The 15,435-nt window shown below is 36.5% G+C and overlaps 2 protein-coding genes across 6 annotated transcripts; one reads left to right on the top strand and one right to left on the bottom strand.

The window, feature by feature from the left end:
- The first annotated feature begins 2,092 nt into the window (after positions 1 to 2,092).
- Positions 2,093 to 3,776, top strand: llph (LLP homolog, long-term synaptic facilitation factor). 2 transcript variants are annotated; one of them, XM_051890832.1, is made up of 3 exons: positions 2,093 to 2,248; positions 2,864 to 3,088; positions 3,180 to 3,776. In XM_051890832.1, the coding sequence occupies exons 2-3, from the start codon at positions 2,875 to 2,877 to the stop codon at positions 3,341 to 3,343; spliced, it is 378 nt and encodes a 125-aa protein (XP_051746792.1). In that variant the 5' UTR covers positions 2,093 to 2,248; positions 2,864 to 2,874; the 3' UTR covers positions 3,344 to 3,776. The 2 variants fall into 2 exon arrangements, with proteins under 2 accessions (XP_051746792.1, XP_051746791.1); XM_051890831.1 differs by having other exon boundaries at positions 3,177 to 3,776.
- Positions 3,774 to 15,415, bottom strand: hcls1 (hematopoietic cell-specific Lyn substrate 1). Of its 4 annotated transcripts, none has more exons than XM_051890823.1 (16): positions 15,259 to 15,415; positions 14,649 to 14,732; positions 14,248 to 14,321; positions 13,702 to 13,831; positions 12,780 to 12,890; positions 12,604 to 12,658; positions 12,405 to 12,515; positions 12,191 to 12,301; positions 11,961 to 12,071; positions 11,040 to 11,095; positions 9,608 to 9,677; positions 9,299 to 9,447; positions 9,016 to 9,144; positions 6,683 to 6,860; positions 6,429 to 6,503; positions 3,774 to 5,288 (listed from the first exon to the last, which is right to left on the bottom strand). In XM_051890823.1, exons 2-16 carry the CDS (start codon positions 14,730 to 14,732, stop codon positions 5,155 to 5,157), a joined length of 1,578 nt encoding a protein of 525 aa, XP_051746783.1. In that variant the 5' UTR covers positions 15,259 to 15,415; the 3' UTR covers positions 3,774 to 5,154. The 4 variants fall into 4 exon arrangements, with proteins under 4 accessions (XP_051746783.1, XP_051746784.1, XP_051746786.1 ...); XM_051890824.1 differs by having other exon boundaries at positions 6,429 to 6,500; XM_051890826.1 differs by lacking the exon at positions 11,961 to 12,071.
- Positions 15,416 to 15,435: the final 20 nt, after the last annotated feature.

Raw genomic sequence — 15,435 nt, 5'->3', positions numbered from 1 at the left:
AGAATGTTTAGATATTTGTACTGAAATGCGAGTAAGAAAATCTTTTTTTGCAGTGTAAATAAAGCTATCATCCATGCTACATTCAGACATCCAATGAGATAACGCATACAAGTAGTGAGTGGGTGTGCAAGAGAGCCACAGACTGTGTGTGTTTCTGTGTGCCGTTTGCATGCTGATCATTTCAGAACATGATGTCCTGGGACTTAATTATTCCACACACAGACGCATCGCTCTCACTGAAGGAACCCTAATTGGGGGAGTCAAAACAAACACACAACAACGTACACAGCTCCCCCCACTACAAAGAGACCTCAGCTGACTGCCAAGGGCAATGTCACTGGAACTGCCCAGCAGATGGGCCTTTTAGTTTTCCTTCCTGATGCAAGTGCTTGCTGGTCCCATGGCAGGCTGGTTGCAGGTTATGCTTCATATGTTTGTTTTTATCTATGAGGTGTTACCAAAACCTACTTACAAAGATTTGTGGGGCTGTAGAGGGGTAACACAACACTGGGTGTTATTTATAGGAAAGCTGGAAGGAGTCTACTGTAAATGTGCTAATGATGTTAGCACGAGGGTAACATCAGCACTGTTAAACGTATCCCAAGAAATTAAGCAACAATATCTGGCATCCAATATCAGAGAAGAATGATATCCAACATCCACATAGAACAATAGCCTATGTCTAATTCTTTGGTGTGTGCATTGTGTGTGTAAGAACAAAACTAAGCTCTCTTCCATTCAACATTGGAGTTACACTATAATCTGCTCACGTACGAAGTACTGCGAGGTTCAGTTCAGAGAAGATAGAAAAACATTTGTGTGTGTGTGACTACCTCTTTTTTTTTTTCTCTGAATGGACAGCATAAAAAAAAGAAAAGGGCATTTCAAAGGGGAAAGAAGAGAGCTCCAAGAATCAAATCACATTTTACTCTTGTTTATAGTGGGTTGAATAATACTTAAGACACATGTATCTATAACCAGCCTTGTTCTTTGCAAGATGATCAATTACCAGATTATCAAAACTCAATTAAATTAAAAATTGTAGTGTATCTAAATTATACTAGTGCAGGGGTTTTCAAACATTTTGATCCCGAGGGCCCCCAAATATAATGATCCCCTTGTAAAGGCCCCCCTCTCCTAAAATATGAAGGCAGCTATATATTTGTATAAATAAAAACCCATATATACTCTGCAAAATACAATTAAAATAAAATGAGTATTAACTCAAATAAAATATAAAAATCCAAATTCAATTATCTAATAAAAATACTGACTTTGTATCAAGTGCATCTTCTATTATGTATAAAAGTGAAGAGAAACAAAGCCCTAAAAAAAAAAAAAAAAAAATCTTTCATCTCAGCTTTTTTTTTTTTTACAGACCACCTAGAACCTTTTTGTGCCCCGGAGGCCTGAACTGTAGTTTGAAAAGTCTGTGCTAGTGTACTCCAAAAAGTTGAAAACATTAAAATATATGATTTCTTTTTTTCTTCTTCAGGAAAAAACGCACCAAAAATACAGCTGCAGGAAAATGTCTGAAACACATCACTGGCTGTAATGTCAAAAATAAACATTTAAAACCACTTCAAAAACAAATCAACCATTGGCCAAAAAATCTACTAGAATATAATGAAACTGCAACTGAAAACAGCGTCTACCATGCTAACACAACCAAACCTTGACCTCAACACAATAAAGAAAATGCATTGTCGAGCCCTGTCCTGTACTTTTAAAGGTGAAGTTGGTCATTTCAGCACTGCTAGCCTCACCAAATGGAATTGCAAAAATAATTATGTTTTTCAAATGAGTTTTCCCATCATCCCTCCATCTGCCATGAGTCACACAAACGGTTAGTTCAGCCAAAAGTGGACATACTGGGCCAGTCAAAACAAACAGAGCTAAGGGCACAGGCAACAGTTTTTAAAATGGATAAAAATCAACTTTCTAATAGTTGTCTATATTATATATACATATAATACATAAAATATTATTTATACAATATAATATTATATATACATACATATATTTCCCAGGTATTTTTGTACTTTAACTCACCTGTAATTTTGAAACGTTTTAAGATTTTAAAAGCAGGCCGCAGTTCTGTCGCCATCTACTGGACTAAGCGCGCGACACTCACGAGCCGTCAACACGCGATGTTTTGTCGCAAATCAGGAACTGTCGTGAAAGAACTTTTGCTTAGCGGTAGCTGTACACAGATACACGTGTATCCAGAGGCGTCGTGAAGATACATGTAAGTTACACACTGCGAATATAAATACAGTTTTGAAGATGTGTAAACACAGCATACATATAGAAGTCTGTATATTGGTAATAATTACGTCTATAAGGGGTGCTTTTTCGTGATGTCTATAAGTAGAAAGGTATTTTTTTTTGTTTGCATATGAGGTGGCTAACTGGCTAACAAACATCTTCGTTGTCAGCTGAGTTTTCTTACACAGATCTCTTGCTTCTGAATATACTCAAAGATATATGGGTGATTGGTTATTTAGATAATTAATTACATATATGTGAGATTATGAATGATCATTGTTACCGGGTCGTCTGAGGTCTGTATCATTGCTTATGGAGTGGCCAATTTTACACATTTTAGGTGCCTCACTAGATTTGTACCTCTTCAAGAGTCATGGAGCCTCAAATAACGAGCTAATGAAGCGAATCAGGTGTCAAATAGGGAGAAACCCAAAATGTGGGACCCCCATGGTCATGAAAAATGTGGAAATATTAAGGAAACATTGTGTTTTCCAGCCCAGGAAGAAAAAAAGATACTTCTCTATGAATTTAAGCTGCATATATCTATATAGATATTTATGCTGCATACATGTTTTTGTCTTTTTTCTCACCTTAGTTTCCATCAGGATGGCGAAGAGTTTACGCAGCAAGTGGAGGAGGAAGATGAGGGCGGAGAAAAGAAAGAAAAATGCCCCCAAAGAACTGGCACGACTCAAAACAGTGCTGGGTCAAGGAGAGAAAGGAGAGATCACCATGAAAGATGTAGCTGAGATCGCCACCGTGGTGCCGCCTGAGAAATTGAAGGAGAAACCAGGAGATGCAGAGATGTGTGAAGAAGATGGTGAGCCTTTATAGAAACATTTTGCACTTCTAGTTATAGTTAGTGTTGCATTTTATCATATTCAAATTTACCTGTTGTTGCTTTGCAGCAGATGGTGAAAAGATGAATTTGGACATTAAACGCAATAAAAAGACAATGTTGGACGATCAAGGACAGTATCCGGTCTGGATGAACCAAAAGGAGGCGAGGAAGGTGAAAGCCAAACGTTTGGGTAAAAAAGGAAAACCTAAGCTGAAGAAGGGTCTCGCCTGGTAGATGAACTGACCTGCTTGAGCATGGACATTATTACAGTAACAGCTGTATAGGAGCCTCACTGTGCATCATTTTCATGTACAGTTTGTACGTTTCTATGGACTTTTCATGCAACCTCATGCAGAAGAATTCAGTGTAAATTTGTGAAATGTAATGCCGATTTGTTGGTGACAGACACTGCGATGTGATGGATGATTGAACGTCATGTTCAAGGTGCTTCAGTTCACTAGCTAATGTGGTGGGGGAAGAGTAAAAAACGTGCATTCAGCGTACTACACGACTGACTCTTCCAGTAAAATAAAGTCTTTCTCTACTTCAATCCATGTCACTCTGTGGGTCTGCTTTACTTTGAAGTTGTGGAGTATTTTTGTTGCAGACAGAATAATTATAGATGTGCATCATTTTTTTTATCTTAATAAAAATCCAATATAACTCATGGGAAATTTTGTCTTTTATTTTGTGGTCAACACAAATGCATAACATTGAGTCAAAGAAGCATTAAGCCAGTGGCTTGGCATATAAATTGTATGAAATTATTTAAAAAGCGTGAAATTATGTATCTCTATAAAGCATTATGGTATACCTCTGCATTAAGGGGTTAGTTCACCCAAAAATGCAATATTTTTTTGTTTACGTCTGAACGGCGGCTAAGTATTGGCTGGCTCCTGCGTCAGCATCACACGCATGCATCGTGCTGCTCACATGAAGAGCGTTGGCCAATACTGAGCCTGTGTTCGGACGTAAACACAGAAGTCAACTGCGTGGGAAACTGACAGGGTAGAGAATACATTTTTGAATAAAGTCGGATTTTTTTTTTTTTTTTGCACACAAAAAGTATTCTCGTCACTTCATAACATTAAGGTTGAAACACTAGTCAGTGGACAATTTTAACAATGGCTTTAGTACCTTTCTGGGCCTTGAATGACTGTAATTATGTTGCTTTCTATTGGTGATAAAAAACAAAACTTGGATTTCATTAAAAATATCTTAATTTGTGTTAATATTACTGCTACCATACTTTTTGTTTGAAAATTTGGACCTTGGCAAAAAGGTCATTGAAAAATGTGACTTAGACATTTATATCATGTGCCTTGATACATACACTACCGTTCAAAATACACGTTTTTTTTAAAGAAATTAATACTATTGTTATAATTTTAATCAGCACAAATGCATTAAATTGATCAAAAGTGACAGTAAAAATATTTAAAATAAATGCTGTATACTTTATATTCATCCAAGAATTCTGAAAAAATGTATCACGGTTTCCACAAAAATATTAAGCAGCACAACTGTTTTCAACATTGATAATAATAATAAATGTTGCTTGAACAGCAAATCAGCATATTAGAATGATTTCTGAAGGATCATGTGACACTGAAGACTGGAGTAATGATGCTGAAAATTCAGTTTTGCCATCACAGCAATACATTTTAAAATATATTTAAATAGAAAACAATTGTCATAATATTTCACAATAATACTTTTTTACTGTATTTTTGATCAAATAAATGCAGCAAAGAATTCTTTCAAAAACATTACAAAACCAGACCCCAAACTTTTGAACGGTAGTGCAAACAATCCTATATATTTTAATCTAACATCTTCATAAAAAAAAGTTAATGTCCATGTAATCTGTTAACCAACCATGTGCCTTGAATGTAAAATGTTGTTCAGCTAATAGGAAACAGGTTCATTAAAACAACCAAAAAACATGTTAGTATATTGCACTTGTATGTCATAGAAAATTGCAATAAAAGATAATTGTCTGCAAGTGGCTAACAAACATACATTTGATCACTGATTATTAGTAACTACATGAGCTCCACAAAGGTGGCAGGAAACAGGCCTGTGCGACCATGACACGTTCCTTTCCACCAACCCTCATCCACCATCTCAATGTTAGTGATGATGTCATCTGGCATGAAGGAGATCTCGTCACTGGCCTCTGCAAAAGTATGATTTATAATCACAATACTCAACTAAAACTAAAAATGCTCAGACATAAATGACATTGGCCTGGTTTCACAGACAGTTCTTAGACAAAGACGGGATTAGGCCTTAGTTCAAATAGGACATTTAAAGGGCTTTTATAAATGAGATTTAGAAAAAAAACATTACTGGTGTGCATCTTGAGACAAAACAATAGAGGGTGTGCACGTGACGTCACCGACGGCCATTGTGACTGTGGTTACGCCCACTGAGTGGCAGCATTGGTTTAAGGCGTGAATGCCGCAAAAAACATACAAAATGCATCTAAAACAGGAAAGAATTTTGCGACTGACTGTACAAATAGACTTGACAAGAAATCTGAGGTATATTTTTACAGACTGCCGAAAGCTAAAGACAAGAGAAGCAAATAGGTCGCTGCAATTCACAGAAACAACTAGACTCCAGGCAGCGAAACGTGGATTTGCAGTTATCATTTTGTGTCAATATGTTGAATTTTGAGGTAAAATCATACCCTATATATTGTATTGTTCTATATTGTATTGACAGCTCATCGATTAAATATTTACCATCTTATATTCTGCATAATTGGATGTTTTTAAATAAACACTGACAAAAACTATACAAGTTTTAGTGCTGAATGATATGATGATATATATATAACCTTGATATAAGTGATCCCCTGGATTTAGACCTACCAATATTGTATTTATATAAAGCGTTCACAGGCAAATTTGCTCAATGTATTTCCCTGGTGTCGAAATCAGGCACTATGTCAGGAAACATGATTCCTGGCTGCATTTCAATATCCATGGATCGCTGGATCTTTGGTAAGTTGTAAGGAACACTATATTGAGTCCAACCTTAAGTTTAAACTGATAATCATTTGTTTTACTCGCGTTTTCGCGGATGAGGGTGCGTGTTCCGGCGATAAAGTGACGTCAATGCATACCCTATACATACTGACAGTACAAGTTGCTTTCAGTTAAAACAGGTCAAATATGCATTTTAGTCTGGGACTAGGTTTAAGCCTTGTCTGTGAAACTGGGGGTTAGTTCTTAAGAGTTACTTAAGAAATTATTTAATCAGATACAATGTCAAAAAGATATGAATCAGTTGCTGTTATGGTTGTACGCACCTCCTTGGTAGTCATAAATGGCTCTGGCTGTTTGTCCCCCCACACTTAGGTCTTCATAATCATTATCAACAACTGCTGAAAAAAAGCAACAAAAATAAAAAGAGGAATTACAGCTGTTAACAATCACAAACATTTATAGCAGTTGTAAATAGAACCATCTATTTTTGGCCACATAGATAGACCATCTATCTATGTGGCCTTGATCGCACTTCCCACACAGTGAACAAGTAGTAAATGTGTATGTGTAGTCAAACCTGGGGGAGCATATGAGACAGCATCCTCATAATCTTCATCCTGAGGTATGGGGTCAGGATCACACTCAGCATAAAATTGCTCAGGCTCCGGCTCCTCCTCCTCTTCAATCAGGTCAGCTGGGCGGGGCGGCAGACATGGCGGTTCCTCATAGTCAGGCTGCTCCTCCGCGTGAAACACCTGAAACACATATATGAGCAAAAACTATGATATTTCATTACTTGTCTTAATTGTGCCTTACATTTTATCAACTTACTTTATGGGTATAGAAGAATAAACAACTAGACTTTTTACATCTTTCGAAGAAAATTTGAGGCACTGCTATGCGGTTCTAAGTAGTTTTACCACAATATTATGCATTTGCTAGGGGCGTCTAACACTTTATTTAAATGTTCTTTTTACAGTCCAATTGTACATTTAAAGGGTTAGTTCACCCAAAAATTAAAACTCCGTCATTAATTACTCACCCTCATGTCGTTCCAAACCCGTAAGACCTTCGTTCATCTTCAGAACACAAATTAAGATAAAATCCGAGAGCTTCTGACCTTCCTATACACAGCATTGTTATTACCAATTTCAAGGCCCAGAATGGTAGTAAACCCATCGTTAAAATAGTTCATGTGACTACAGTGGTTCAACCTTAATGTTATAAAGTGACAAGAATATTTTAGTGCGCAAAAACAAAACAAAAATAGCGACTTTATTCAACAATTTCTTCTCTTCCCTGCTAGTCTCCAACGCTGTTTACACTGTAAACACAGTGCAGCACTTCCGGGTTCTACGTCAGAGCGCCGACTCAGTGAAGGCAGGGAAGAGAAGAAATTGTTGAATAAACTTGTTATTTTTGTGTTTTTGCACACAAAAATATTCTTGTCGCTTCATAACATTAAGGATGAACCACTGCAGTAACAATTTTAACAATGTCTTAACTACCTTTCTGGGCCTTGAAATTTGTTATGACATTGCTGTGTATAGGAAGGTCAGAAGCTCTCGGATTTCATCAAAAATATCTTAATTTGTGTTCTGAAGATGAACGAAGGTCTTACGGGTTTGGAACGACATGAGGGTGAGTAATTAATGACAGAATTTTCATTTTTGGGTGAACCAACCCTTTAAGTCCTGAGTAATATTAATTAACTACATGTACTCACTATAGAGTTAGAATTAGGGTTTGGATTAGGGCTAGTTGCATGTAATTATGCATAATTTACTGTTATTATTACAGTAAGTACATGTAACGTGTAACAAGGACACTGTAAAATAGTGTTACCCTAGGGTGTTCTGGGTTGTTGCTTACTGGTCCCAGTTTTTTTTCCTATAATTTTATGATCCTTAGATCAGGGTTATTATAGTTAACTGAAACTAAAACTAAATACATAAAAAAATATATACTGATTTTACAGAATTTATATCTTGCAATTTTGACTTTATAACACACAACTGCTAGTTTATATCTTGAATATCTGGTTTATATCTAGTTTATATCTGATTCTAAGAAAAAAGTCAGAATTGCGAGATGTAAGCTCGCAATTGTGAGAAAAAAAAAAGTCAGAATTGTGAAATAAAAAGTTGCAATTACCTTTTTATTTTTTATTCCATAGCGGAAACAAGCTTCCATTAAAAAAAACCCTGATATATATGTCAGAAAAGCTTTTTTTAAGCAAATATTTAATAAATATTCAGCCTCCTCCACTGTCATGAGACTTGAATAAACATATTCATAAGACGCAAAACATACAGTATCATGACACTGCTGTGCGTAAGGCATTTTTGAATCAGACTGAGAAAATAGTCGGATTCAAGTGTTTGCTACATGCTTATTTTTTATTGATAGGATTATTTCAGGTCCCCTTTCAATCTGATCAAATTTTAATTCAGATTGAGCTCAATCAGATCGATTGAAGCATTTACATGAAAGCTTTTCAGTCTGATTAAGCCATCAATTCAATTATAAACAAACAGATTATTTGGGTGCATGTAAACGGAGATAGCGTTGCATAATACTATACGACAGTTAGTTCTGGTTCTGGAATCTGATTGGCTGAATGCCTTTCCAGCCATGCGATATTCTACTAATATCACACGGAAACAATTTCACAATTTGGGATAACATTCTGCTGTTTTATAACTTAAACATGACCATTTCTGGACATTGTCAGAATTTAACACAACATGGGCATCAGTATGTTAATGTGCTCATGGTTGTGATGTCATAATGGTTTCCATATATGGTCTGGGTAGGATTTTTGCATTGTAAACATTGGAGTATCTCTAAAGAGTGCTCAAACCCTTCTGTTTCAAAAGAGCAACAAAAATATAACAAAAAGGGTCTTGCCTGAGGTTCTGTCTCTGGTTCATCTCTGGGAATTTCAGGCAGGTTTCTGAACGCCTCTCGGGGTTTCTGGGATGCTGGCACAGATGGAGGTCTCTGATTCTCTTCCTCCTCTTCATACTTGCTCTGCTCCTTAAAAGAGAAGATGACCAGCCAAGTGTTCATTAGTGTGTGAAAAAGAAAAGTCTGGTGTGTGTGGGTGGGTGGGTTACGTATTGTTGTCATGCGTTTCTATTAAAGTGCAATGAGCATTTCTATATATAAATGTATCAAGACAAATGTGAACCTCCTGTTTGCGTTGTGCCTCTTCTCGTTCTCTCTTCTCTCTAGCGAGTCTTCTGGCTCTCTCCTCCTCTGCTCTCTTCTTGTTCTCTTCATCAGAGGCCTTCGCCATGTTCTCAAACCGAGCCTTAAGGTTTCCAGCTCCTACACTTGCTATAAACACCAAGAACAGATAGTCAAGCATTTACAGTGTCCCTGAAAAGTATATGAACCCTTATTCAGCACTTAAAATGCATGAATGCCATTGCATTACTACTCAAAACCAACTATATCAAATGTATAATTTCCATAGACTTATACAACAAACACTCACAGGCCTCGAAAGCTTGAGGCTTTTCATAAGCTGATGATGGTGACTCCATCTCACTGAATGAAGCTGCACTCTGTGAGAAAAAAAACAAAAAACACTATGTGTATATTCACTGGGAAACTGTCAAACTAAATGAATAATGTTCAAAATCCTATTTTTGCCTCGCAGTAAAAAAAAAAAAAAAGACAGAAAGAGATAATTTAAAATAACTGATAAAAGTATCACAATGCAAAAACCTTGTTTTTCACAAATGCACCTTTATGTATATCTCGCAATGTGACTTTATATCTTATAGCTGTGACTATTTTTCTTTTTAAGTACAACTTTATTTCTCACAGTGGTGACTTTTTTCTCGTAATTGCGACTTGACGTGTATCCCACAATGTGACTGTGACAACTTTGGAATATGTTTCTCGAAAGTGCAACTTTACCACACAATTGCGACTTTTTTCTCGTAATTTTGACTTGCAGTATACAGTATATAGCAATGTATATCTCACAACTGTGACTATATTACTTGCAAATGCAACTTTATCACACAATTGCGACTTTTATTCCCGTAATTTCGACTTTCCATATATATCGCAATGTGACTACATCTCACAACTGTGATTACATTTCTCTTAAGTACAACTATTTCTCACAATTGCAACTTTTTTCTCGTAATTTTGACTTGCCGTATGTCGCAATGTGACTATATCAATCTCACAACTGTGATTATATTTCTCAAAAGTGCAACTTTATTTCTCACAATTGCGACGTTTACGTATATATTGCAATGTGACTATCTCATAACTGTGACTATATTTCTTGTAAGTGCAACTATTTCTCACAATTGCGAATTTTCTCGTAATTTTGACAGCGTATATGTCGCAATATGACTATATCAATCTCACAACTGTGATTATATTTCTCAAAAGTGCAACTTTATTTCTCACAATTGCGACTTTTACGTATATATTGCAATGTGACTCTCTCACAACTGACTATATTTCTTGTAAGTGTAACTTAATCAAACAATTGCGACTTTTTTCCCGTAATTTCGACTTTCTATATATATCTCAATGTGACTACATCTCACATCTGTGATTATATTTCTCGAAAGTGCAACTTTATTTTGCACAATTGTGACTTTTTTCTCATAATTTCAACTTGCCGTATATATATATATATATATATATATATATATATATATATATAAATATATATTTATATATATCACAATGTGACTATCTTACAACTGCAGCTATATTTCTTGTAAGTGCAATTTTCTCATAATGGCAACTTTGCTTCTCATAATTGCGACTAAGCATACCTCACTAAGTGACTTTATTTTTTATTTTAAACATTATCTGAATATTATCTTCTTCTTTTTTTACTCTAAAACAGAAACAGGCTTCCATAATAATGGCAAAATAAAACATTTGAAACGTACCTTATCCATGCGATCTGCTTCGACTCCATACCGTCCTCCAAAACCCTTTGCATAGTCTGAAATAAATAATAAGAATAACCAGCATTTTGACATTATTTTGTGTGTATTTGACTGTTTAAGTGCAATAAGCAGCGAAAAAGAACTCAATTTAGTACTGAGAGGCGGCTTTATGTGTGCACACTTTGGGTGTAATCACAAAAATGAGTAAAATTATGCGCAATACGCACAATCCCATGCCGAAATTCAAGCCCTGTAACACCAACAATATTCATCCAGAGCAAATGAAATGAGTGAGTGAGGGAAGGCGGGTTTGTGTGTCAACTTGCTGTCGGAGAGATGAAAAAGTGCAGCTGGTATCGTGTATTATGCGGAAAATGAGTATTGGAAGCGTTTCAAATATTTCAGTATCGATATGTATCAAAAGATCTATGTGTGTGTGTGTGTTTAAAAAAAAACAGATCAACAAGTAAACAATGAACTCTGACATATAGTTATCTGGAAAATCAGACTGTCAGAGGTCTTCAATGCCTCAGGCCACATAGCCGAGACTTGCAAAGGGAGATGAATACCAGGGCCCTCAGAAAAGTGCATGAAGTACGACCTGGCCACTAGGGCCCCTGGGGCAAGTGCAAGATGATTACTAGGATCCCCAGCTTCTATTTTCAGTAATCTAATGTTAGAAAACACCCTTTTTGTAACATTTGTTACAAGAAAGTAAGAAAAGGGGCCACTAGTTGTGGCAAGGCGCCCCAAAGTCATGTTCCCAGGACCCTCAAAGGACAGACTTTCAGAAATGGGTGCCAACTGATGTGACACTAATGCAGCCTATGCTATTACAATCATTACAAAACATCAGAATAAATATGAAGAGGGGTTTAGAAAGAGTTTCCCATTAGTCATCCCAGGCAATATTTACAATACCTTTCTGTGACTGATGTTTCTCTGTTTCTCCTTTGTAGTCGTAACCCAAAGCAGCCTTGTCAACCTTTTCTTTTTCCACGCCGTATTTCCCCCCAAAACCTTTTGCATAGTCTGTGAGATGTTCAGAAAACAGAATTATGCTTTATAAAAGATTCTTCCACCAAAAGGACAACAAAATATGGATTGAAGACCAGGATGCTGGTCAATATAACAGCAGAGATTGAATTTACCTTTCTGTGACTGATGTTTCTCTGTTTCTCCTTTGTAGTCGTAACCCATTGCAGCCTTGTCAACTTTTTCTTTTTCCACTCCGTATTTTCCCCCAAAGCCTTTTGCATAGTCTGTTAAATGTTAAGAAAACAGAATTATGCTTTATAAAAGATTCTTCCACTAAAAGGACAACAAAATATGGATTGAGGATATAATGGCAGAGATCGAAATGACCTTTCTGTGACTGGTGTTTCTCAGTCTCGCCTTTGTAGTCGTATCCCATTGCAGCCTTGTCAACTCTTTCTTTCTGTACACCATACTTGCCACCAAAACCTTTAGCGTAATCTTATGAACAGTAAAGAAGTGACTATTATAGACAGAACAGATGAATAGAGTGTGCCTGAAGTTTTTTTTTTTTTTAATGTATGAGTACCTTTCTGAGATGCATGCTGCTGAACCTCACCCTTGTACTCGTAGCTCATGGCAGACTGTAGTGAATTGATGATAAAAGGCAAATAAAATAAAGATTCAAATTGTCTATTAATTCATATTATACAACCACATTTTTTTAATTATTTATCACAGGACAGTGATGAGAGGGTTTCTAACCTTGTCCACACGGTCCTTCTGAACACCAAATTTCCCCCCAAAACCCTTTGCTGCATCTGTCTGGGATGAGTGCTGCTCTACCTCTGCCACATAGCTGTGCCCTAAAGCACCCTGGGAAAATTCAACACATTTTTTTTTTTAAATTAAAATCATGCAATATCATCAAACTAATAGCGTTTGGTGTCGTCAAACCTGGTGCAAAGTCACAGCAAGTTTGATTAAACCATCAAAAAATAAGGGAAAATTATTTATATTTTTAAACATGGTGAAGGTACAAAAAAAAAATCACAGAAAAACAAAAGTTTACAGAAAAAAAGCATACACTGACTACAACATAATCAGTTATTAATATTTCATTGGTTCTCTCGTTTTTGCACGTGTTCATAATTTCTTTGTATGACAAGCTGGACAAAAATGATGTCCACACAATTTGGCATGTTTCATTATGTTATCACACATAAAACAAATGACTCCACTTACAAACTTTTTAACACATTTTTCTTATATTATTTGAATAAAGGGTGTCAATTTTCCTAGGCCAGACATCACTTTTTGGACACTACAGCGTTTGCAAATGAGTTTGCTCTGAGAGATATATTTTTAGACGTAAGGTGCGATCACAGCAAATTTTCTGTGAAATTTTGTTGGCAAGAAGGTCCATAGTCTATTGTCAATAGTGTAGAGATGTATGAAGCACAGCTCACACAAGTCAACCAAGCAGCTTTCTGTTAGTCAATGCGGCAAATCTGTGAGACTAACTTGAAACAGTTGTGAAATCAGCCTAGGGAAATCTTTTGTAATCAAGCAAAACTCCCAATTGTGTGGATTCCTATTGAAATGACTGGATTTAGTGACCAAAAATTTGCTCTGCAATAGTAAATGTGACGGCATCTTAGGATTTTGGCCTGTTCTCAAGTCTAACCTTGTCCATTCTGTCTTTCTCAACTCCAAATTTCCCTCCGTAGCCGTAAGAGGCTTTAGGGGCCTGGTCCATCTCTTTCTTCTTAACCACCTCATGTTCCCGAGACACATTCTGTCTGAGCTCTGCAATGCTGAACACAAACATGCACATCACATGTTACTACATGCTGCATATTACCATGGAATGTGGCACTTTTGTTATGCACTCAAAATCTTTGCATTTGTTTATAGTGCTCATTTGTTCATGTTCAGGACGAACATTATGAAAATAAAATACATAGATATATGTTATAATTATATTTAAAATGCAGTGTGCCAGTGCAAAATCTTATTCCGCTTCTGACATGACGTATGCTCGAACTTATCAGTCCATATTTGGAAATGCAACTCAAGTCGGCAGCATATCTACTTCCTATTTCCTCACTGCAGAGAGTGACACTCTTTTCAGCAGTGCTTTCAGTTCAATGCATTGCAACATGGTGCCATTAAAGCATCCTGCTATATTATTATATCATTTAAAATCCGTATGATGTTCATTAACTGTTACCTGATGTGTTCTTTTCGGCCTGATCCTTCTATGGTTCTGGCACCCCATCTCTGCTCCTGCTCTGAGACATCATTCTGAAACAGACACATTTTTATAAATAAAATAATAATAAATAAAAATGTATAAAAAATTCTGATAGAAATCTTAACTCTAAACCAGAGGTGTCCAATCCTGCTCCTGGAGGGCCACTGTCCTGCAGAGTTCAGCTCCAACCCCAATTAAACGCACCTGAACCGGCTAATCAAAATCTTACTAGGCATACTAGAACCTTCCAGGCAGGTGTGTTGAGGCAAGTTGGAGCTAAACTCTGCAGGACAGTGGCCTCCAGGAGCAGGTTTGTTTCTTATTATTTTACAATAGTGCCTTCAGAGAACTTTGGAGTATTTTCCCTGTCTGCTTACCTCAAAATTTGGATCTGTTTCCCAGTCGTCCCCCTCTGACTCGACCTTCACATTAACATCATGTCCCACCACAGCTTTCCACATCTATAGAAAGAGAAGTCATAATTTTATGGCTCGTGTTACATTTCCTCAGACATTTGAATATTTTAACGCATTATGCTTAAAATGTAGTAGTTAAATAGTCAACTTGACAATATCAAGAGAGAGTAAATCATCATCATCACAGCTTAATGGTGTAACTCCACATATTTTGAGTTTTATGAAAAACAAAAATCTACATTTTCGTTTAATCTCTATAAATGAAACAAGAGTCACAAGTGTAGTTGCACTTTGCAAGTTCCTCATTTTTCTAGAGCATCAGATGGAAACTTTTGCGTGTTTACGAATTCACGAAAAATACACGTTAATTTCAACAGTAATCCACACCATGAACACTGTAATGCAAACGCAGCAACGTTACAGATAATGTATAAAAATGTATACATTTGACTTCCTGCTACAAAAAAAGTTCTGGCAACTCACGATGTATCACCCACTTCCTGACTTAAAAGTTTCATTTTTCTTTATGCATCCGTAATAACAATATGAACAGATAACAAGGTTTACTCACTTTATAGTGCTTTTATTCCCGGCTTTGTGTCCCTTAAGTATCGGTATCAGTGTCAGTGCGTGATAAACAGCAGATCAGACCTGCGCACCGCGTACTCCAGAAGAGGTGTCGGGCACGCGTTCACGCGCATCGGAGTTCCACCAATGCATTTTTAACCAATTAAATTAAGAGACAAAA

This window comes from Ctenopharyngodon idella, chromosome 4, assembly GCF_019924925.1.
Source record: "Ctenopharyngodon idella isolate HZGC_01 chromosome 4, HZGC01, whole genome shotgun sequence".
Taxonomy (NCBI): Eukaryota; Metazoa; Chordata; class Actinopteri; order Cypriniformes; family Xenocyprididae; genus Ctenopharyngodon; species Ctenopharyngodon idella.
Note: the sequence above shows the minus strand (reverse complement) of the source record. Positions and strands in the feature narration are given on the sequence as shown.

Bases quoted from the DNA above. Each gene is read 5' to 3' on its own strand.
- llph (XM_051890831.1), top strand. From the start codon at position 2,875: ATGGCGAAGAGTTTACGCAGCAAGTGGAGGAGGAAGATGAGGGCGGAG. The intron at 3,089-3,176 runs GTGAGCCTTTAT...GTTGCTTTGCAG, and splicing joins AGAGATGTGTGAAGAAGATG to CAGATGGTGAAAAGATGAAT.
- hcls1 (XM_051890823.1), bottom strand. From the start codon at position 14,732: ATGTGGAAAGCTGTGGTGGGACATGATGTTAATGTGAAGGTCGAGTCA. The intron at 13,832-14,247 runs GTAACAGTTAAT...GTTTGTGTTCAG, and splicing joins GGCCGAAAAGAACACATCAG to CATTGCAGAGCTCAGACAGA. The intron at 9,678-11,039 runs GTACGTTTCAAA...TTTTTCTCACAG, and splicing joins AAGCAGATCGCATGGATAAG to AGTGCAGCTTCATTCAGTGA.